Here is a 25,419-nt window from a genome sequence, read left to right as displayed (position 1 = left end):
TAAGTCCCTAAAGCAATCGGTCGAGAAAGATTACGATTGATGTCGAAGCACTACGTTGCCAACATGTGCAAAGCGTTCTGAGGTCACGTGGAGCGTGAGACTTAGACCAAAGACGCTCAAATTCACAAATAACGTTCGCCAAAAATTATTAAACAAATTTTAATAAAAAAGTTCTCTAGAACTTTTTTATTCAAAGTCGCTAGGTATAATTAATTGTTCCATGTTGATTTTCTTCAAAGATTTTCTGACGGTTTTGTAGAGTGTAAAAGCAGGATTTAAAAAAAAGAGGCTATAAAAACCAAATCTATCTCCGTTATAAGATTAAATGTTTGTTTTTGTATACTAAAACTTAAATAATTATAAAAATAGTTGTGGAATACGGCCTGTGGCTGCTTAAAGACCTTAATTTTGATGCATAGTATTATTTGCCAAATAATTTGTTTATAAAAAAAATAGTTTTTAAAGGAAATTAAAAATAAAATATTACACACTTACTTGACAACAGCGCCCATTACAAGACCAACTAGAACAAGAAGGCTAAAAAATATACCAAATTAGTCATTAGATAACCAAAACTAAAAAAAAAAAAAACTTAACTTACCAGGACTCCGGTACCCTTGAAGATATGACTCGTGCATAATGGAAACCTTTAAAATAAATTAGAAGTTAAATATTATTATAAAATGTGTATGAAGGGATTGTAAAAAATAATAAACAATCATTTTTTTATTTGTTATTTGAAAGTTTGAGATTGTGCCTATTAAAAGAAATGTATTTTTACATTTCATAACAAATGAACAATCTGTGCAAAGATGTGAAAATGGCAAAGAGATCTAATTGTTGAATAAACTTAGGGAGGTAGCTATTCTAGTGTCATGAAGCAATAACTCACTCAACTCAAGAGCACAGTTTATCTGTTCTACAATTGGTGAACAAAGAGTTATGTGACCATACCGAAATTCCAAAAACCCAGATGTGACAAATTAAGGACCAACTCTCACACATCCAAATAACAAATTTGTGCAATTTGCTCTAGATTAAGCTTTTGATAAGGTTTAAAATAACTCGGATTTATATATTCCACCTTTTTTATCCACACTTATGGCAAACAACACAATTTTGTTATTAAACATGATGAGAAGCTTAATTTTAGCATTGAAAGAAAAAAATATGTCTAGTGACTATTATTGTTGGGGTTCGGTCTGAAAGTCTTTGTCAGGTGGTCTGACGTTTTATGATTTTTAGTGTACTGAAATGATTAAGTACTTCTAAGAAAAACGGTGAGAACTGGTCTTCAATTCAAATTCGGGGGATAGTTGGGCCTGAAAGACAAATTCAGTCTGGAGTTATCTCACCATAAGTTGATATTTTCATTCCATCCATGTTGCCGATAAAGAAACTCAAGGTACACTAAAATCAAGTAGCACCATTAATAACAATACCTACATTAACTTATTATACTATTTTGCTCTTAATATGGAAGATATACATAAAATTATAATTGATAATTGCTATTTTGCAAGGGGTGTCTCTCTTAAACCTGGTCAAGCTAAAATGGTGGTTCCAATTTCGGGACCCCATAAGAGGATTTTATTCTAAGCCTACAAATGGTTTTGTGGAGCAAAATGGTTAAGGCAAAAAAAAAAAAAAAAAAAACAATAAAAATCCCGCCAAAATAAAAAAAGATTTCCAATTGAATATTGGATTTGTAAATAGAATAAAGTTTGTAAAATTTTGTCTGTAAATTCTTTTGCATATGAATTTGACCAAATATTATTTCAACTTCACTAAATTATCTCTATAATAATTGTATTTCTTTTTTTCATCAAATATCAATTTTTAAAAATAAATGCTAAAAAGAAACTGTACTTTGTAAATGCAATTTTAAACCCACAATAACATATATTGTAATTTCAATTTCTGGAACATTTTATAAAATAATATCTCCAATATTTGCAAACATAAACAAGTGGTGGAGGGTTATTTTTTCAACAAATTTATGTTCCATAACTTTTTTTTTTTTGCAGGTTTATTTTTTTGGTAGGTTTGTTTTTTTTTTAAATGCCAATTAATATGATTAACTATTTTTTTTGCCACGGCTTTCCTGAACTTCCCTTAAGAAAATACACGCTTTAAGGTAGCTTATTATTATTTTTTATTAGATAGTTTGTTCAAACCTGCACCAGTCGAAAAAAAAATTAAATCAATTGATTAATTATTTGTTCTAAATGTTGGCTTGCAAGGTTTTGAAGGAGTGTGAGGCCTGCAAATGTGATTGCCTTATTGCTTTTTTTGTGTTCCCCCAAGGCCTCAGGGTTAACATCGATGCTAACTTGAATGAGCTAGAGATAACAGTGAAGCGCGGGATCGATATGTCTACTAAGTGGAAGCCTTACATGTTGGAGCAGGAATCAGTTCCATGCCACATCTCGAATAAGTAACGGCAGCTCGGACGCAGGAGAAATGTTCCTTCACTACGTTTGGATGAATTAGATATATTCTATTGTTCGACCCATACGTTGACGTTCCATAATAATTAATTCCGATAAGCAGCACCCTATGAAAATGAGTGTATCTCCAATGATTCGATTGATTCAATAGTACCCAGATCATCAGAACCATGTATACCCAATGCAGTAAATCTCCATTCCAAGAGGGCATTTTTGATTATGTCAATAAAAACATTTTGATATATTGTGGAGATAGAAAGTTGAGTTAGCCTACCTTTTATTTATTTTTTTGCCTTTTGAGAGAAGGGAGATAGTTAAAATGAAAAAGTACCTTCACTGACAAATTTCTTCGTAAATTAACTCCCCAGTTAAAGGAGGCAGGGAATGTGTCTTAAATCAAGCCAAAGAACCTATTTTACCACCATACATTCGACTCTTGTTAGGAGATTAAATATATTAGCCATTCAATGCCTCCAACTTCTAACCTATGTTCTACATTACAATCTAAAAAAATAATTTGACTCTAAATTAATCATCAAGCCGGACCTGTGGGAATATTTTTCAAGAAACTTTAGAAAAACTGATATTCTTAAAAACCTTTTCAGAAGAATTGGCTCATTTACACAACCATCACTCTCTGCAAATGTAGATTATCCATTATAGAGCGAGGCTCTTATAGGATTGAAGAAAAAAACCGTGTAGGCAATAGTTTTTTGACATCACAAAATATATGGCTGTGATTAATAAAATAAAATGCCGTGTAGAAACCTACAGCAATGATTTTTAGTAAATATTGCTTATATTTAGTTCTAATCTTAACATATACCAAAACTGCAGATGAGTTATGACAAATACAAATGACAAAAAATCAATAAAAAAAGTGCCCATTTAATACATGCCTGGAACGTTTCAAAAATACAACTACGTAATGATTTCTTATATCATAAATATTTCTATGGTTTACATCAGGGAGCACTATATAGAGTGGACCCTGTATACAGATTCGATACTATTTGCAGACGTCTGCAATATTTTATTTATACAAATACATTATTATTTCATGGATCAAAATATGTTAATGATATACATCATGGATCACTAATTACCATTAAAATCTGAACACTTTGGATTTTAAACTTAAACACGAGATAAAATTCATTAATGAACAGTAACATTTCAACAAAATTAGTACAATAAATAGATGTGTATTAGAGAAATCTTAATCATTAATATAGCCGCCACTAGGGGCAATGATGGCTTTCAGGTGGTGGCTTAGGCTCTGGCACTAGTTGCAGATGTAGTCTTCAGTCATAACACCTCAGTGTTGGCATCAGGACTGTAGGAGCTCCAAACATGTCAAATAATAGTTTAAAGGAATTCAAAAGAGTCTCACAACGTAGGTGATTGGTTTCTTGCATTGCTGGTGTCAAAAGTGGATTCTCCACCCTCACAAGACTTTTTCCGCCTTCATTTTTGTTAGTTATCTGGACGGTCTGCTGTTAAATCCTAATATCTCTTGCATGGGACCTCATGTACAGGGAGCAGGGATCAGATTGTCTCTTACTCTAAACCTTGATAACTTGAAGATGACATTATCAAATAAAAAACTGGTTACCAAATAGGAAAGCTATTCATGCCAGCTGACGATACGTAGTTCAGTTACCATCATGCCATCATCATATGAGGAGATAAAGAGCTATAAGTGGAACGAGGAGCTTTCGAGGTCCGCCATAGTCATGGCATTGGTTAATAATGGAGGTGAAATCTCCAATTCAACGATTGTTTCAACCTTAGGAGTGAATTTACGGACTGTTCAGCGTATCCATAAGAAGCTAGAGGACACGTGGGATGTTGATGCCACCATAAAGAGGGCACCTAAGGAGGAGGGCGCCGACAGGAAGGTCAGGGACACCGACTTTGTCGACAAGATGAAGAAGATGGTTGAGGAAGACCCTACCAGGTCCATGAAGGCCATGGCGAGGGATATGGGCTGTCATGATAAAACAATAAGGGACTGTGTATCTGAGGATTTAAGGTGCAGGAGCTACAAGATGCAGGTGGCCAGATCTTGACCCAGAAGGCAAAGGACAACAGGCTGATGAAGTCCACAAAATTGCTCAACAAGCTCAAGTACCCAAAGCCCAGGATGCTGTGGTTTTTCTCTGATGAAAAGAATTTCCGTCAAGATCAGAAGGTCAACAAGCAGAAAAACAGGTGGATAGCCACTGCTCCAGCCATGTGAGGAAGGTATTGAAGACCAAGTTCCCTGCAATGCTCATGGTGTTCTGGGTGGTCCGCAGTGAAGGTCATGTTATGCCTCCCCAAATGTTTGAAACGGGTCTAAAGGTCAATACAGAGGTCTACCTGGATGTTATGGAGAAGGTGGTTCTGCCCTGGATCCAAAGGGTGGCCGGACACAGGCCCTGGGTGTGGCAACAGGGCTCAGCACCCTGCATTGTGTCCAAAATCTCCATGCAGTGGTTAACCGAGAACTGTTATGACGTCGTAACCAAGGATTTGTGGCCTCCTAACTCTCCCGACCTTAATCCTTTGGACTATTTTGTCTGGGGCTATGTCGAGAGAAATACCAACAGACATCCCCATAGCACCAAGGTAAGCCTGATGGACTCCATCAAGGAGTTATTCGGCAATATGGACAATGAGATGGTCAGAAGAGCCTGCAGTCAGTTCAGAGGCCGTATTGAGGCCGTTATTGATACCAACGGTGATAATATCGAATGAATGGCTAATCTATAGCTATATGCTCGTCATAGTTTTGATTTTCAATAAAAAAGTTAAAAAAAAGTATATTTTGTGTTTTTTTTTTTAGACAATTTGATCCCCAATCCCTGTACATGATGGATTGGCCTTGACTGTTTTCTTTCAACTTTTGACAGAGCCTTTTTTTCTTTTCCAAAGTTTTTGACTTGCTGATGGTGTACAAGGTAGCCTTAGAGACACCCAGCTGCTAGGACTTCAAGAATGAAAATTTCTTGACTTGTACCTAAGCCAGAGAGATCCAGATTCAAAATTTGGTTTTTTTGTAACTATATATATATATATTTTTCTTTAATATACCGAAATATGAACTATTTTCAATCGCATCGTGACTCAGTTTCATATATCCATATACACAGATAGACAGACTTTGATTTAAAAATGCAGATATATGGTCAATTCAAGGGTGATTCAAAACGAGAGGTTTTTTACAGTAGGGATTTTTGGACAGGGGCCCGCAAGTTCTGTCGAATTCATAAGTCATTTTTACTCAGTATCGTTCTAAAATTCTTCATGGAAAGATATATGCCACAACAACGTGTACAAATTGTTCAATTGTACGATGAAAATCAGCGTTCTGTGAAAGAAGTTTTTGCAAATTACGCCCAACTTATGGTCCACATAATTGACCTTCAGAATCCACAATTCGCAGAATAATCTAAAAAATTTGAACCGGCAACAACTTGCTTGGATGTCCTGTGGTCTGGTAGGCCACGTACAGCTCGCAGCGTAGAAATTATTGCGGCCGTAGCCGAGAGTGTAGCCGAAGATCCTGAAGAATCGTTATTGCGCCATGGTAACAGACTTTTTGCTACCTCAAATTGAAGCACATGGTCTTCATGATATTTGGTTCCAACAAGACGGTGCCACTTGCCACACAGGACGCGTAACAATGGGCTTATTGGGACATCATTTTTGTGAGCAATTAATTTCACGTTTTGGCCCTGTGAATTGGCCACCAAGATCGTGTGATACCTTCCTTTTGACTTTTTTTCTTTGGGGCTACGTAAAATCAAAAGTCGATGTGGATAAACCAGTGATGATGAAGTATTAGAAGCAAATATTGAGGAAGTTATTCGTGAGATTCCGGTCATAATACTCGTACACGTTATCGAAAATTGGTGCAAAAGAATGGACCATTTAAAGGCCAGTTGCGGCCAACATATGAAGGGGATTATTTTCTAGAAATAATTGCAAAGGATTGTTTTTTTGACTCATAATAAAGTTCTGACCATAATATAATATTTTATGTGTTTTATTTCTACAATCCAAAAACTGCTCGTTTTGAATCACCCTTTATTTCACGTTTTACTTTATTCAGAAAGTAAAGTCTGAATATTTTTTTTATTAAACACAACTATAGGATCAGAGTTCAATTTTGCAGAAAAGTGAACACACTCCAGAATTCTTTATTTTATTCACAATTTGCAGCACCTCCACAGGACTGATCAGAATAACGTATTTTTTGAAATTAACAAAAGTTGGCGTGATCATACAAATGTACAGAGGTAACCAGTAGTATCGACACTACACTTTAAATTTCCATAACATTATATATTTTATAATTTTTACTCTTGGACCTTCATTTTCAAGACTGAGAGCAAAATAGTTGCATTAAATGTTATTAATATTTATAGTGGCTACTTCAAAATATCAACAACCACTTAAAAAAAAACACCATTGTTTTTGTGTTGACGAGTTGTATATGGAGTTATGAAAAGAAAAAAGGAATGGAATTTAAATTATTTTGTATTAAATGTCTTAAGGGATGCACATATTCCTCATCATTTTAATTAAAAAATAAATATGTTTTAATTCATTATGACACTCATTATAACATAAATTTAATTTCTGTATCATTTCACAATTATTTAACTAATAGTAGAATAGAAAAAAGTAGCCTTTGGTTGGTCAGAAAAAGGAAAAGAATTATAAGTTCACGTTCCATATTTAGATATATTTCTTGGATAAGGATGGTAATTCAAGTTAAAATGAAATATGCATACTTTTGATAGTTATTTTATGAAGGTTTGTAGAGTGCAAGAAGAAGGCTGAGTAAACATGACGTATGAATTTGACGGAACTCACGGGCGCCTGTCAAAAAATCCCACCTGGAAAAAAACCTCTCGTTTTGTATACCAATTAATTTCTTATTTAACACCTTTTTTTTTTGCATAAGTGGCCTGTTATAAAACCTTCTACATTTAAATAGTTTAATAGTTTTATCCCACAGACAATATTTCTGGTATGTTCACATAAATACAAGGTTGACCAACATTTTTTTTTTTTTACAGTGGTGTACCGATGGATTGTTTATCAGAATGGGCTCAATACTGCTGATTTGACTAAATTATAGTATAACTTATTTAAGCTCATTATAGGACACCCAATTAATGTTACAAATCAATAAAATAGCTGAACTATCGACGTTGCTAAGAAACTGTCAATATAATGAGTAGAAGGGGGTACATGAAATTACATCAAAAAGCTATACAAATTAGCAGATTTGTACAGGAAATTTACTTGAAATTAACAATTTAGACAAAACCAATTTTTTTGTGCACCATATATTTGAATTGCATCATGAGTTGCTCTAAAAGTACGTATCGGTTGAAGTTAGGTTACCTCTGAAACCATGAGGTAACTTTATCATATTTTTTTTCGCATGTTTTTATATAATATTTTTTTAATAATAGAACTGATGTCTAGTCCATATTTATCTTAGTCAAGTTCGAGTGATACTAAAAAAGACACGGGTCTGGACTCAAAACCTGGCTTATACATATTTCAATTCCTTAGGAATGAAGGAAATAATATAAAACTCAGTAAGGAGATGGAAACAGTTCAAGACCATTATTTTCAATTAGATAAGAGGCCAAGGGACAAAATATATCCTCTTACCTCTGAACCGTTCCAAAGGAAGTTATTAGTTGATCCTTGATGGCGGCTTGGGTAGGGGATTCTAGTAAAGGATAAAATCTCTCCTTAGTTTTTATCCTGAAGGGGGGGGTCACCGTTAGTTATGGTGGATGTGGAAGGAATAAGGTAATCTTTTAGCAAGACAGAGCTCCAATACATACATACATTCAATTTCAAGAGTGATTTATGGCAAATATTCCTTTTTTTTACTCCTTTGAATACAGATCTTAATCCCTTCTACAGCTTTGTTTCGTTGTATTTCTTCGAGTTGAAGGTAAAAACCCGTCGATATTCGAATTTGGAAGATCCCTGTGCCAAAATACACCAAAAATGGGACAAACTCCCCAAAAATATTTTCAATCTCGTGTAAGAGATGTAGTGGATAAAGGAATATTCTTTGAACAATTTGCTGAAATTAATGAGGTTTAAAAGTTATGGTCAACCCTGAGTGTCAAAAGTAAGTAAGTGTATATTTATGTAGGTATAGGAAGTAAAAAAAAAATAAAGAATTTATCATTTACTTGACTTTTAGCTAAGATTATTTTGATACTGTTTCAACACATTTATAGATTTCAATTACTTGTATCATTTGTGTACTAAAGCTAATTGATAAATAAAGGACATAATAAACTCAATTCAGGACATAATCGTACATAATAATAACTACCACAATGATTTATAACATTACTAATATTAACTTTTATGCCATAAATAGTTAATGTATGATGAAGGACTAAACTGTTCAGAAGTATTTTGTAGATGCTTCTTTTAACACAGTATATCTATCTTTCTGAGTTTAACTCAAATCTATTTTTTTCTTTAATGAATATATATCATAGGTTAGGAAAAAAAAAAGTAATCGGCAATTTTCCCCTTTATTTCAATTCTTTATAAGAAGTGTTACAATCATTTGATTAAAGCCAAGTATGCCCTGTTCTTTTAGATAACTTGTTACCAACAAGAGTTGAACTTTAGAATGCCCTTCTCGTAGAAGCCCTTGTCGTTATTGGCAAAAACACTTGGACAATCAATTTGTACAGGCATCTATTGAGGCTAAAAGTGTACCCCCATGCGCATGGCCATAGAGAGGAACAGGTAGTAGTCACTTCGTACCAGGTCTGGACTTTAGGTTAGATGCATAAGAACTTCCCATGTAGATTATGACGCGTCATCAAAGATGTGTGTGGCCTGTCGTTGTCGTGATGATGTCTTGTTGTCTCCTATTCACCAATTTTGGGCGCTTCTGTTCGATCGCCAGCTTCAAATGGCCAAGTTGTTCACAGTAGAGGGCGGAATTGAGCTCTTGGCCATAGAGGAGTAGCTCAAAGTCGGTTATTCCCTGCCAAGAACACGAAACATACAGCATCCCCTTCTTGGTATTCAATCCTTGAGTAACCACGGTCTGGGCCGCTTTGTGGACTTTCGACCACGATATTTATATCTTGACATTGACAAAAAATATACATTTTTCATTGAGAGTCACAATTTGTTACGGGAACGGATCGATTATTATTCGATTTAGCAGTAATTTGAAGATGAAAATTCGTTCCATCAGATTTTTTTACGTCAGCTCGTATGAACTCTTTCTATTTTATGGATACCAATTGAAATGGCGTACTAATTTTTTCGATTAACTATATATCATGTCATCAAAAAGGTTTTATTTTTTGATTATTTTATTTCTTAGTTCACAAGCCATGTTATAGATATATTTTTATAGAGTTATATTTATCCTACAACCAAAAAATTAATTAATGATAAAACAAGAATGAATTATTATGTTATTTTTTATTATCTGCTGTAAAAAGTGACTTATAATGGAGGTTTATATAAAAAATTTGAAAAAAACAAGGACGAAAATGAACGGGGTAATCCTAACAACTTGAAGAATGTTTAATTCTGTTAATATTTTAACCACCAGTAGCCGCTGGAGAAAGAAAATAAGCAAAAATTTCACTCTCTGCCAAATGGTCTCAAAAGTTTCTTACCTCACGTGAAGATGGCAGCAACCCTAAGTAAAATCTAGTCACATATACCAGCACAGTTTAACTGTTATTCATCAATGTTTCAGCCATTTTAGGCACGCTGTTTTTATGTAAAAGGGGTTTGAGTAAGCTGATATGAGTGTTCCTTTAAAAAGTAATCAGAATTTGTATTTGTCAACATATTTTCCTTGCAACTCTATACAAATTTCCTATAGTATATGTTCTCGTTTCTGTATTCCGTCTGGTCTGTATTTTCACTGGCCGACTCCAACTTTCTCCTCCAAAAATCCAAAAAATATGATCCTCATCAAATTACCCACTGTCTAATATCAAGAAGTTCTACCGATCGGCCAGCATGCTCTATTTGGCAATGAATTAAAAAATGCATTACAAATTGATTCAAATGGAGGGAGATCCATTTTGAACCTAAAAATTATATATTGAAAGATATGGGTTTCCCATAATGTATATATGAGGGTGAACGTTTCTCTTGTGAAAGATCGTAGAACTATCATTCACAAGTATATTTCTGGAAACAAACATGTTATAATTAATTTATTTTCAAGGTCTGATTGTGATTGATAATGAATCGCAGACATAGCATGAAATTAAGGACAACTTCTCTCCAAACAAAACAAATTATCCCTAGCTCCATAATCTTATTATTATTAGGCATATATACATATTTTATTTATGTGTTGTAGACAACTAAAAAAGTTAAAAGAAAACAACATGAAACAGCTTAATAATTTTACTTAGAGTTCTGATAGATTTAAAAAAACTTTTCTAATTGATAGACAAATAACATAGGTTAGTACTCGACTCTAAATATAATTGACCGTAGAAGTCCAAAAATGCACATCAATCAATCATTTTTTAATCTTATGCTGTTAAAAGTCAGTTCTAAATATGTTAAAGTATTCAAGACAAAAAAATTCACAGATTATTGGACAAATAGTCAACATAAAACAATAAACAAATATTTATAAATCATTAGAGAAGTCATAAATATAGTTTTTAAGAAAAAAAAAAAAATATGTATGATAAATCATTATGTCTATAACGTAGCAAGACTTAAGTTCTCTTTGATAACATTACAACAAAAATAAAAAGGATGAATGAACAAAAATAAAATATAAAATCACGAAACCTAACCTTCTCCAGATTTTGTATAATCGCCCTAGAGGAATCCCGAAAGTTATAGGCAGTAACTCATTTTATCCTCCCAAAATCACAGGCACCTAATACTAACATGTGCCCTAATTAAAGTGCACTATATGCCTCACTTCACCTTCTCCTTGTGTGTGTGTTTTTTTTTTTACACACTAAAAACTAAACTCTAAAAACATTGAAACGAGAAAGGGATTTCGATTGGCAGGTTGGCATCATAATAAGACTATAGTAAATTTATCTTAAGTCCGTTGCAAATCTGTTGGTATATCAAATTTAAAAAAAAATGTTCAACTAGGTTTAGAAAATGATTAAATGTAGTAAAAAAGGCAGTTCGCTACTCAGGAGTTAAATAATAACGACAACAGCTGAGGAAAAGAAAATTAATTAGTCAAAGAGGTGGAGCTAAAAGATACAGCCATTTACCTTCATTTATAATATCCCTGTTTACTATCCCAGTGTTAATGAGTGAAAAATAAAAATAGTAATAAATTATTATTATATAATCTGACAACGATTTTCTCTCCACGGTTTCCAACGCCCACTTAAGACTAATTGGGTTATTAGAAATCAAAATGAAGTTCATGAATAATAAACAATTAGATTAAGGTATTTAGTACATTTACTATTTGTGCAAATATTTAATAAGTTACTGAGTGATCCAAAGCCTTACATAAACAAACTAGATGAGGGGAACCATACACTTTTGACACTATTTGAAGCTACATTGAATCACTTTCAATGATTCATAATGAATATGACTTTCTTGAAACCCTCAGCCGCACGGCCCTAGAAGTTTTGGTAAGCGCAAACGACCTTGTGAGGATCTAGCTGAACCATTGTACGTGTAAAGGACTTCTTCATGTCCTCCACAGACGAATGGTACTTGACAAAGGCCTTATGCTCAACTCAAATGGCAAGGGCTTATGTCTGGACAACTGTTTGCAGGGAAATAATCTGGCCTCCAAAACTGAGGACATTTTGTGACAAAGATATCTTAGACTTTTTTAGCCTTGTGGGCCAGTGCTTTGTCTTTTTGGAAGGTGTTATTACTTCCTTGGGCTACTTTTTGACTGTAAACCAGTAGAATGGCAAAATGAGATCGGTAGGAGATCGCCCGGGACTGCCAAAATTTCCCGGGCTGTTAAGTTGAGGTTATCGAGAGAGGCTAATATTATTATAAATAATTAAATATCATTAAATGTAGCTTTCAAACAATGAAAAAAATATAGATCTACCCTTATCTAGTTGGACTTCAAAATTTTCCACAATTTATCTGCACCATGTTTTCATAATGTAAATACAGACGTAATAACAAGACATACAATAAATGATACACGTATATGTAGCCTATGTTTGAGTAAGTATATACAAATACATAAGTATACATAAATATGTATTCTCTAATGAATGAGGGCTTACAAATGGTGAAATTAATATAGAAGATGAAATTACGATACAAAACAATTTAATTTACTAATGTGTATCGTAAACAAAAATATAAATTTGCCAAAGTATGCATCTAAACAAATAATGAATATACATTGGAAACCATGTATGTATGTATGTACAAATATATACTATAATTGAATTGATAGATTATATCTATTACATTGATAATAAGTTTATAGAGTATTATATTGTGTATATCTGTTTTATTGTAAGCAGATTTTAATCATCATATAAACCCAATAAAACTACAAAATCTTTCATCACAAAGGGAAACAGCTCATTAAGAGATGAAGATATAAAAGAAACGAAATCGGAAATTGAAGTTCCAGCTTGTTCAAGCTGGAACTCACTTTACCAATGGAGAGAGATCTCAATTATTGTGTAATCCCTTTACAGTTGATCCTCTCGGAAGACATGTTGGTCTGTAGAAGATTTGAAAAAAAAATTCAATTGTAAAGATGTTTTTTTCAATTCAAAGAAGATAAAAAAACCTCCACAGTCCAAGAAAGGGAAGATCGACATGCCTTCAAACATAAATACAGAACTTAACATCCTATATAATGATGTGAGGACTGTATTAAACAAGAATAAAGCCATTTACAACCTGTACAAAGATGAGAAAGAAGTCTTGGAAAAAAACTGAGAAAGAGTGATAGTCTTAAGTTTGCCAATAAAGGGTCGGAGACTGTTATCAAGAACTTTGAAGGCTATACCAACACAGAAAAGAAGAATCTGGACTGCCCAATCACCTACAAAAGATCAATGAGAAATAACTAAGAAACGTTAAGTCAAAGATATCTAAAGTTTGAAAGGAAGTTGAAGTCACGTCTATGAACAGAGTCATTGCAAAGAAACACTCAAATGCAGTGTTAAAGTGGAGTGAAATAGAGTTGGGGTTCCCTTCAGATACACCCCATAGTTGCCAAATACTTCCCGGATTATTAATAGAAACTGGAACACATGAGTGAGGGATCCCATAATTATACAAATCTTCACACTTACACAATTTAAACAATCAGATAATATTAAAGCTATGATTGACAAGGACAAAGTTTTGGAACCTTTAGGTAATAGACCTATAACGGCAATGTGGGACTAAAAAGTGTCAAAAGAACAAATACAATTACTGCACATTTTTATATATTACAAAAAAGTATTTATCACTTATTCAAAATGTGAATACTGGAGTAGTTTATTGAATTACCTACTGAAAGCCCAACTATAGAGCCTAATATTTAGGGTAAAGAGGAAAAAAATTCAAAGATAGATGTAGAGAACAAGTAGATTACATCAAGAGAGAAGAAAAAACTACTGGACTAAATATCATAGGTGTCCACAATTTACATTAAATGAAAGTGCAAATCTCTGCTATGAAATAGGAAGGGCGAAAGTAAACCCTAATCCTATTCGATATCTAACAAGGACCAGTGACACAAGAACATGACAATTACTCTCGAACGATTATCATAAATCCATCAATTCAGTATTCTATCATTTTTTCAACTATTTGATCAATTTTGTAGTTGTAAACATCAAATAAATGACGACGTTTTACAACAATCTTAGCAACATGAGTTCTTGGGTTTTAACAAGATAATAACATTTGTTATTGTTATAGTAAAACATTGCTCATTTTTATGCTAGGTAGAGAAAAAAATAATTTCTTGCTTCAAGTCCCTTTTTTAACAAATATATTTTGTTCATTATTGGTCACATCAGATCACACGATAGAGCATTGTAAAAGTGTAAATCTATACTACAAACCAATGGGTGCGAGAGTGTTGCACTTGACTGGTTCAGTTGTGAATATTAATAAGAAATCTGCCAGGAGCGTCCAACAGAGAAAAAACAGTTTCTCTTCCTCTCTTCTGTTTCCCTGCTACAAATTATCGGCCGTCAGATATGCAGGTCTCAAAGGAAAATATTCCCTATATTTTATATATTTACTACTTGAAAGAAAAAAACAGGTCAACAGTGACCATACAATTTTCAATGTATACAAGGCTGAGTCACTATCGATTAGTGTTGCCCAAGAGTGATTTGACCTTTTCTTTTCCTTTCAATTCTGCCCTCTACTCTGAATAACTAAACCGTTTGAAGCTCGGAATCGAACAGAAGCAATCAGCATTTGTGATAATGAGATAACAAGATATTCAATACAACGTTAGCCCTTAAACGTATTTGACAACCCGCCAGAAGCTCTGGGAGCTCGGATAGGAAGTTCATCCTACAGTCAAGACCTGACGCTATGTGTCTCAGAACTGATCATGTCCATGCCCAACACACTTGGAGGTACCAATTTGGACTAATTAGATTGTTTTTTGTGTGTTTTTTTTTGTCAAAAGGTTCAAGGGCTTCTGCAAAAGGGGAAATATGAAGTATTACTCTCATTGGCTACAAGTTATATGTGGCATAATTAGCCAAAATCAAGTGATTGTAACACTTCTTAAAAATCATTGAAATAAATTGAAGATATTTTTTCTCCAACCTATAATAAAATAACTGCTCTAATATTACATTTTGTAGCTACCGTTGTACGACTCAGTTCTTGGATTGAAAAAATTATTCAAGAAATCAAACGGAAAAATAATGGAACAATTTTTCCCCTTTTTTAAGTGGGTAGCGAATATTTTTTTTCAAATAAGTGGGGAAATAAATTGATAAATGTAAACAAGTACAAAAAAAATTCCCGAGTCAAAGAAACTTTTGTTAAGCTTAAAACTAACTGATATTTTTCTTTGATCTTTCTCAATAGATATAAATACTATAAACATAACGAAAAAAGTAATGCATTTAATTATAATTTTTATGTTCACGGATCCCAAAATGAATAAAGGATATGATAGATTCATGGAAGATTTATAATTTTGTTTTAAAAAGTTTTATCCATTAATCCAATTTATGTTCTGTTTATTATTTTTAAATGCATATACTCGTATGATCTAATACTTACTAATGATATATACAGGATGGTATTGGGGCATTATTAAAAGACATATAACGAACAAACTAGAAGGGTTAGAACCATATTTCTTTAAAATATTTGAAAGCTCTATTTAATGACATTCAATGATTCATAATGAGATATGCCTCTCTAAATAATTTGAGCTACATTGCACCAAAAGCTTTGACAAGCCCGGGATACCTCCTGCGGATCCAGCTTTACTGTTGTACGTATAAAAGGACTTTTCAGGTCTCCACAGCGAATGATACTTGACACAAGCCTCAAAATGACAAAATGGTTTGGGTTTATGTTTCGGCTATTTGCAAACCAAAAAGCCGGGCTCACTAAGTGAAGAAATTTTGTTGCCAAGACATCTGTCACTTTTTTGGCGTTGTTGGCCGGTAAAAAAGATCTTGTTAATAGGTGTAACTTCTTCCTGGGGCTACCCATTCCATCCAGTGAATATTATTTACCGGGTGTCCGGAAAGTCCAGACTGATTTCTAACTTCCAACTTCATTAAGATCTACAAGGGCTAAAAGTAGAGATACAGAGAAATGTTTTTAATAAAAAACTTCACTTGGTTACAATCTATAATATGTTTTTAACAATTTGGCCTTTAGCTTTCATAACAGCCAACACACGGGGACGGAAGGAGGAGCATTTGTTCTTGATGTAAGTGGGGTCCATCTTGACCCAGGCCTTGGTGATACTGGCCTTGAGAGCTTTGGTACTGCTGTGGCGTTTTTTGCAAGCCTGTTTCTCAATGTGCTCCCAGATGCTGAAATCCAAGGGGTTTAGGTCGGGGAGGAGGGGGCCAGAAGTCCTTAGGCCAGAATTCCACATTCTCCTTCAACCACTTCTGGGTGTTCTTGGCTGTGTGTGCGGGTGCCCCATCCTGCTGGAAACACACCCTCTTGCCAGGATACTCCTTCCAGATCCATGGGACCACCTTGGTCTTGAGCACCTTGATGTAGTCCTCCGAGGTGAGCCTGTAGACCTCTTGGAAGAAGACTGGAGGCATGGTTTTACGATCTGAGCCAACAACTCCAAGCATCATGATGCTGGCTGGGTGCTTGGTCATGCACACATATTTCTCAGATCCCACATAACCATTAAGACTAATGTAGCGATCATTTTTGCGGTTGAAGACTGGATCCACTGTAAAAGTTTTATCATCGGAAAAAATGAGAATTCTGTCCCCATTGCTTTTCATGTTGCTCAAAATTTTCTTGCATCGGATGTATCTGGCCTCCATATTGGCCATGGACAACATGGGACGGGTGGTGCGGACCAACGACTTGCCCCCTATGTCCTTAACAATGTTGTTCTTCTTGGCAATTGTTCTGATGCTCAGAAGAGGGTTTATCTTGATCTGGGCCCTGATCTTCTTCTTAGTGGCCTTGGTGGCCTTTAAGACAGGTCTCCTACTTCGAGCCTTGTCCAACCTCCTTTTGATCCTGTCAATGGTGCTGGCAGATATGCTGGTGGCCTCAGAGGTCTCCTTGTGGCTGATTCCTGCACGAAGCAGAGCAGCTACAAAAACAATTATGAATTTCGAAATGTTATTGAAACAAAACTTGTTAATCTGAAAACGGTCTTTAACTTTTATTTACGCAACATTTACGTAAAAAGTCTCTGAAATCTCGAAAAAAGCCATCGAAGGTACCGGTCAAGACTTTCGGGACACCCGGTAAAAGTACCAAACCAGCACAATGACAATGCTGGCTCAGGACGAGGTTGCCTAGTCCGGCCAAAGCTTTCGACACCGTGTGGCTGCAGTTATGAAGAATGGTGGGTCTGATGTTAAATAATTGAATGCCATTGCATGTAACTTTCATTTAATGAAACAAATGCGGTTCTAACCCATCTAATTCGTTCCCTATAAGCCTTTAAAGATTTTTCCAATTTATCTGGACTACCTTGTACCTTCAGCTCAATATTTCATGGGCTGTTTTTTGGTCAATTATAGGCTATGAACTCCAATTTCTGGGATGAGTTGAGCTATCCAAGAATGCTAACTACAGTATAGAACTATGTATGAAACTTAGGCTGACCTCAATGTGGCAACAACAAATCTTTTTCCTTATATAGTAGGAACATATAGGCTCCAATGTCAATTCTCAATTCTACTCAGAGTCCAACATGAATTTTTACTCATGAGAGAGCACTAAAAAGCTTCTGACTTAAATGTGAAGATGGCTTTATAGTGTATAGATAATCACATATATCTAGTTACTAACCAAAGCTGTATCCATTTTGAAAGCACAGTTGTTATGTGAGTTGATGTTTTTTTTTTGTTTTTTTTTAAAGGACGTATAAAAATATCAAATTGTGAGTAACATTCAACAGATGCTAGATAGATGTCATTAGCTGTGTTGTCAGCCATTTTGGACAAAATATATTTAATGACAGTTCGATACATAATTTTTTCCATTTCTACAAAAAAAAAAAAAAGAAGAAAAAAGCTCACATCAATTCACTTAAACGATTGCTACATAACAACGGTAAGGCAAATATGTCTGAAATTTGGGTAAGTAACTGTCTAAAAATGCAAGTTGGATGTGACTTGGTTTAATTTACAAGTGCTACCAACTTTATGTTGATGTCAGAAACTTTTCAGGCTACCCTCTTATAACTCCCAAGCAAATCCCCATAGTTACTTTCTGTCTTTCATAAACACAGGCTATAGCGTTTAATTTATACTTGAACCTTCTGTCTTGAAGAAATCAATAAGAATGACGTTCAGATTGCTTACTAGAAAAAGCAATCCCCCTATTTCAGACATAAAATTAAATAAAAATAAAGCTTTTTTTTTTGCGGATTTTTAATTTTTATTATTAATATTGATCTTTTCCAGAATCAAAATGGTTATTATATGACAATTTGACCTGACAATTTTTGACTATTGACCTGGCATCTTTGTCATCAAAATAACTGGCACAGAATCTATGAAACTATAACACCCAATCCTCTTGGCAATTCTGTTCAGGTAATTTTGAGACCAAAGATACCTTACCAATTATCAAAAATGTGGATAAATACTGGAAATCATCGAGTCTGATTGCCAGGTAAGCACTGTTTGGATTGCAAAGAATTGTACAAAAAAATATGAAGAAAAATTTGTATAATTCTAGAATGGATTTCTTTTTATATTCCAAATTTATTAAATTATCTATGCTCAAAACTAAAAAATATGCTTTGTTTTCCTAAGAAAACGTGGATGGTGAAGTGAGGATACCAGTATTTTTAGCTAAAGTTTAGAACGATGATTAATTTTTGTATAAGTACAGTAGCTTTTTTTTATGTTGAACATAAACGAATTTTATGTTCATTTGTAAAATTTTGCAGTGTTACTTTGATAACGCCATGGAATGATTGTCAATTCAATACATGACATTTTTGGTAACATGACAAGACGTTGAGACTTAAATCCACATGAACCTTATATTTGGAGGGCATGAATCTTCTAGCCATGGCAACACAACATTCTTAAGGTTGTCCAAGTACACTGAGGAGGTCTAAATAAGACCGTTATAAAAATGTGTTCCCGTATAGAATTACCATCACTAGTGACCAAGCAAAACACCATTATTTTGGTTGATAACTTGGTCTTCATCAATGGAGTAACATTATATCTGTCCATTGCCAGGCAGTGGCCGTTATTTGGGTTGTAGGCAGCGTTAAAGTTGAAGTTTGACTCGTCACTGAATAGCCTTATGATACCTGGATTTGATTTACATATTTGGCGGAGTTTCTGGCCCCATTGCAACCTTATTTTTTTCATCTTTGTAGTAATAAGGTAGGATTCCTGATGTAGGAGTTCAAACCAAAATCGTTGTTGATGGCCATGGCCCCTGACCTCCAACTAATACACCTCTTTTCAGCATTAAAAACTATTAATATGCGAAGACTTACATTGATGGACCTATTGATGCCAGCTAGGATTACCTTAGCACCATTACGAGCTTCAAACAATTCTGCAATGACTTTACATTTGGTGACTTACCGATTCATGGTGAAACTGAACAGATTAAATATCCAAACAAAGGTTTTTTGTCTATGGACAGAACCTTCAGTAGAAGATAAACAACTATACATAGGACCACACCTGTATATGTAACATGTCAACATAAGAGGGAGGGATTGTATTCCAATTAAAATCGATTAATAAGTAAAATAACCCATTAAGTACTTTTTTTTTTTACCTCCATGTAATAATTTTTTACTAATTTGGTCAAAGCTGAGGTTTTAATTAAAATAACTGCTACTTTTAAAGTCTTGAATTTTAAATGAGAGTCATCATGAAAAGCCTCAAAGTCTTACCTATAATAAGTTGATAACAAGAAAGTCAATACACATGTCTACTACTACAATGTCCTAACGTACCATATTTTGCCATGGTTGAACAGCACGTTCCTCAGCGACAACTATTTAATTACACAAGACGACGCCCCGGGACACACATCCAAGAAAATGTTGAATTTCTGCAGGGAGAGCAAGTCTGTTTTTTGGTCGGCAGACTTCGTCCCCACCCGACTTGAACCCCCTGGCTTTGTTGTTTGTTGTGTCTTAGAGGGTAAGACGAACAATACTTTTCACCCTAATGTCGATGCCCTGAAAGCCGTGAAAACGGAGGAGTGGAATAAATTTTCCTCCATCTTCATCAAGACCAGCTGTACTTCTTTTTTTTTCCCGTATTGAATCCATCATTCAGAATGGAGGGGGACATACTTAAAAAATAGTGTAGAACATTGTTGAATTAAAAAACTTTTGCTTCAAAAGTTTGACATGAAAAGGCCACAAAATAAAAATGTATAGAAGTAAAAACAGCTTTTAAAATTTTCCAATTTTTGAGTGCTCATCCTGTATATCATTTTCGTAAATTAATGAGTGCTTGTTTTCCACAAAAATATATATTATATAATTATATTTATGAATGATCATTACATAAACATAACACAGATATAGAGGGAGCGGGGATCAAATTGTCGCCAAAATATTTTTCTACAAAAAACAACACAAAATATACATTTTTTACCATTTTATTGAAAAAACTATGACGAGCATATAGGTATAGAGTAGCCATTCATTCGATAAAATCACCGTTGGCATCAATAACGGCCTCTGAACCGGCTGCAGGCTCTTCTGACCATCTCATTGTCCATGTTGCCAAATACCTTCTTGATGGAGTCCATCAGGCTGGCATTAGTGCTATGGGGATGTCTGTTGGTATGTCTCTCGACATAGCCCCAGACAAAATAGTCCAAAGGATTAAGGTACGGAGAGTTAGGAGGCCACAAATCCTTGGTTACGACGTCATAACAGTTCTCGGTTAACCACTACATGGAGATTTTGGACACATGGAAGGGTGCTGAGTCCTGTTGCCACATCCAGGGCCTGTCTCCGGCCACCCCCAGACCTGGTAGGGTCATCCTCAACCATCTTGTTCACCTTGTCGACAAAGTCGGTGTTTCTAACCTTCCTGTCGGCGCCCTCCTCCTTGGGTACCCTCTTTATGGTGGCATCAACATCCCAGGTGTCCTCTAGCTTCTTACAGATACGCTGAACAGTCCGTAAATTCACTCCTAAAGGTTGAAGGAATCGTTGAATTGGAGATTTCACCTCCATTATTAACCAATGCCATGACTACGGCGGACCTTGAAAGCTCCTCGTTCCACTTATAGCTCTTTATCTCCTCAGATGATGGCGGCATGATGCTAACTGAACTACGTATCGTCAACTGACAAGAATAGCTTTCCTATTTGGTAACCAGTTTTTTATTTGATAATGTTGTCTTCAAGTTATCAAAGTTTAAAGTAGGCGACAATTTGATCCCCGCTCCCTGTATGTGGTTAGAATGTAGTTCAAATCTTCACCGTAGTAGTAATTTAAATACATTAAATAATAAACACACACGACAGCAATCCCTATGGAAGAGGCGCCTATCCCTTCTCCTTTAATAATTAATTATCCTTTGACATGATGGACTATTCATATTGGAAAATACTAGAATAAGTACAATATCTTACAAGAGCAGTGCCTTTCTAATAGAGTTGTCCCCAAACATACATATGCAGTTAACCAAATGCAATCATTACATACATTAAGTGTAGAATACATTTTTTGGAAGCAATTTCTTTCTTCAAATTAATCCAATTAAATTAGGAAATTATATTAATATAATTAAGCTTTTTTTGATGCTCTTTGCTTATTTTATTTTCTAATTAGTTTTAAACACACGCTGTTTCCGCCTTATTTCCCCCAAAGTATCTTTTGAAGTTTATATTATAATGATGTACTACTGTATTATTATCCTGTTTCCACTTTTAACTTAATTAAAATTGTTCTATTTTTACTTTATAACTTTCATTTATTATAACTGTTTTATATCAGATTAAGTTGGACCTAAATAAACGTTAGTTAATTGAAAAAAAAAAATATATATATATAAGTGACCAATATTGGCCTATTTATGACCTAATAAATAGAGTTGTCAAACAAAATTATTGAGACAATCAATTTTGGCTACTTTAATTATTGATATTTATGACACACACGAAAAGTTGATAACATAAATTTGTTGAGTATGGTGCCATCAAGATTATACCCTTATCGGTCTAGTAGTTCTAGTGAACCAGAACGGACAAAGTCTAAACGAAACTGCAATGTATTCCTTATCAGTGTCGGTTCTTGGGCTCGTTTTTGTTTATTGTACTTTTTGGACCATTTATCACCCTTTAATATTCCGTACAAATAATTTTATGTAAATGAAACAAGTTGTTACCCTTTTGATATAAATAGAAACAGAAAAAAGATTGTTAGTAGATAATGGATCCAGATCAACACTAAGCTTGTTGGAACCCATAATATGTTAACCAAAATATTTCTCAGGCCAGGATTTCCTAAATTTTAATATTCCATGCCCCCCCCAACACTCATGCATTCTTAGCTGAGGCTCCCTTTATATAAAACATATGTACTATGTGTGTGTAGACTAAAATTAATCTTAAATGTTCCATCTTCTCTGTGTCATTCCCTAGACTCCCCTTTTGACCGACACTTTAAAAACAACCTTAGTTTTCGATCGAGTCCCCTCCTTGGACAACACTCATATATCATTTTCTGGGCCCTAATATGTTAAATATTTTTGGCCCCTTGGTAAAGTACCTATTACCAAGCTGATCATCTATAAAAAGAACCGAGACTGAAGAACTATGATAGATAAAACAGAATCGAGGCTGAAATTGTTGAAATAAAAGAACTCGAGACCAGAACCGATCGAATCGCTGAACCTAAGCCGGGCATAACCTTGGAGGACTTGGAGGGTATGAGAAAGGAAATATGGAAAACTCGATTGAATTAAAAATAAATCTCACACTTCATGGATCCCATTAAGAAAACAGGTTTTCAGAAACTAATTTTTTAAATCCTTTTTATGGTTTTTTTAATACTAATTACGTGAATATTTATACTCTAATACATAGGAGGAGGAGAGAAGTATACGGAAATTTTTAAATTTTTATTTTATTTCAGTCTAGTACATTTATCCTGCTAAGCTCCAACTTTACCTGAAAATAATGTCCTTAGACAATGACGTCTGCAAGCGGCTGAAGGTGAGTTAATGGCTGTTCAATTTCTCAAGTCGTTCACACAAAGAAAATGGCATACTGGCTACTTCCTGTCTGGGATCTAGAGGTACATAAGAGCAAATCCTGTCATAGCAATGTCTGCTCATGATTAGAGAAGGTCTGTCAGTAGTAAGATGGATGCCATGGCCATCAAGGACGACCTTGGCTTGAAGTCCTTCGCCAGGAAAAGGTGTTACCTTCTTATCACGAGGCTAGAAAAGTGCCATGTACGTAGTAAGCTTGTACAATGAGTCTCAATTTTTCTCTTCCGAGCTTGATACACTTCGACTTCGGCTTATTAAGCATAGTATGTATATGTTTCATACTTAGATCTTGTTTATGACGGTCACACCAATATAAATGGAAGAAGTGATGAATTATCTTCTGTATGTAGCTAGATGGCATTTCAATAGCAAGCTGGCTTTGGCTCTCAGTTCCCTACTTGGCAAAATGGTTTGCAAATTCATTTCCTGTTATGTCAGAATGTCCTTTGTACCATCCTAGATTTATATTTTTCCTGACTCAATCCTATGATAATGGTTTCTTGAATGACAGACGCCTCTTTATTCAAATGAAGCCATTGAATGACAAATTGAGGCATGTCCTTTGGTAATAACCTATCCAGCCCCAGTGCCCTTCGTTTTTAGAGCCGTCAGTATAGATGATTGCACGGCTGAGAACACTTTGAAGCTTCTTTTTTTTTTTTAAATGCTTTGTCCAGGAGAGTCCTTCATCGAAAGTCACGCCTATGTATGTACTTTATATGTTTGGCAGATTCCATTACGTTGCCATTCATTTGTGGAAAGTATATTGATCTAAGTTTATAAGCTTTCGAAAAGACCATATCGCTTGATTTTGATAGATTAAAGTTCTCTGACAATATATATTATAATGTATTTCTACAAACAATAAAAAATCCACTTTAATAATTCAATTTTAAGATTTTTAAAATTAAAAAAACAAGTCATGACTCTTTCATTGTATAAGGGATAAACGTATTCTAGGTATAAATAATAAATGTAGAACGTTTAACCCTTTTTATTGTCCTTCTCCTGATGTAATAAAGACATTTCAAAAGTAAATTAACTAATGACATTATTAATGTAATTAAACATTGCTCAAATTATAAGAAATTTCCTTATATTGCGTGTTACTGCTTTGGCAAAGTGAATACCTCTTTACTATTAATCGGAATAATAGTAACACCATTAAACAAATAAAAAATAAATGGTTTAGAAGAAGTGATTCCCCATTGGGTTTGATAAGTTGTTTTGCCAACGAGAATCCATTTTCATAATCTTCTTCTCGTATAGGCCTTTGTCCTTAATGGCAAAGAACTCGAACAACAGCCAATTTTCAGATGCCCTTACTAATGCCAAATGTGTAACAGCAATTGCGTTGAACATAGATAAGAATAAGAAGTATTTGCTTGGTACCAGGTCTGGACTGTAGAGAGGATACATTCCATCCGAGCTTTTGGCGCGTCATCAAAGATGATTGCGCCCTGGCGTTTTCTTGACGATGTGTAGTTGTCAATGAATCATATACAGGGAGCGGGGATCAAATTGTCGCCAAAGTATTTTTCTACAAAAAACAACACAAAATATACATTTTTTAACTTTTCTATTGAAAATCAAAACTATGACGAGCATATAGGTATTGAGTAGCCATTCATTCGATATAATCACCGTTGGCATCAATAACGGCCTCTGAACCGGCTGCAGGCTCTTCTGACCATCTCATTGTCCATGTTGCCGAATACCTCCTTGATGGAGTCCATCAGGCTGGCCTTGGTGCTATGGGGATGTCTGTTGGTATGCCTCTCGACATAGCCCCAGACAAAATAGTCCAAAGGATTAAGGTACGGAGAGCTAGGAGGCCACAAATCCTTGGTTACGACGTCATAACAGTTCTCGGTTAACCACTGCATGGAGATTTTGGACACATGACAGGATGCTGAGTCCTTATTGTTTTCTCATGGCAGCCCAGATCCCTCGCCATGGCCTTCATGGACCTGGTAGGGTCTTCCTCAACCATCTTCTTCACCTTGTCGACAAAGTCGTTGTCCCTGACCTTCCTGTCGGCGCCCTCC

At 34.8% G+C, this 25,419-nt stretch overlaps 1 protein-coding gene across 3 annotated transcripts in view; it reads right to left on the bottom strand.

The window, feature by feature from the left end:
* LOC121126158 (probable Na(+)/H(+) antiporter nhx-9) overlaps positions 1-25,419 on the bottom strand; it is a 210,874-nt gene that overhangs the window by 131,920 nt on the left and 53,535 nt on the right. For all 3 annotated transcript variants that reach the window (XM_071891658.1, XM_071891659.1, XM_040721465.2), the window contains 2 exons: positions 602-647; positions 496-537 (listed from right to left, as the gene is read on the bottom strand). In XM_071891658.1, the coding sequence (XP_071747759.1) occupies positions 496-537; positions 602-647 (88 nt within the window). The remainder of the gene's footprint in view (positions 1-495; positions 538-601; positions 648-25,419) is intronic.

The sequence above is a fragment of the Lepeophtheirus salmonis genome, chromosome 11, assembly GCF_016086655.4.
Source record: "Lepeophtheirus salmonis chromosome 11, UVic_Lsal_1.4, whole genome shotgun sequence".
Classification (NCBI taxonomy): domain Eukaryota; kingdom Metazoa; phylum Arthropoda; class Copepoda; order Siphonostomatoida; family Caligidae; genus Lepeophtheirus; species Lepeophtheirus salmonis.
The sequence above is the reverse complement of the archived record's forward strand: the minus strand, read 5'-3'. Positions and strand labels throughout refer to the sequence as shown.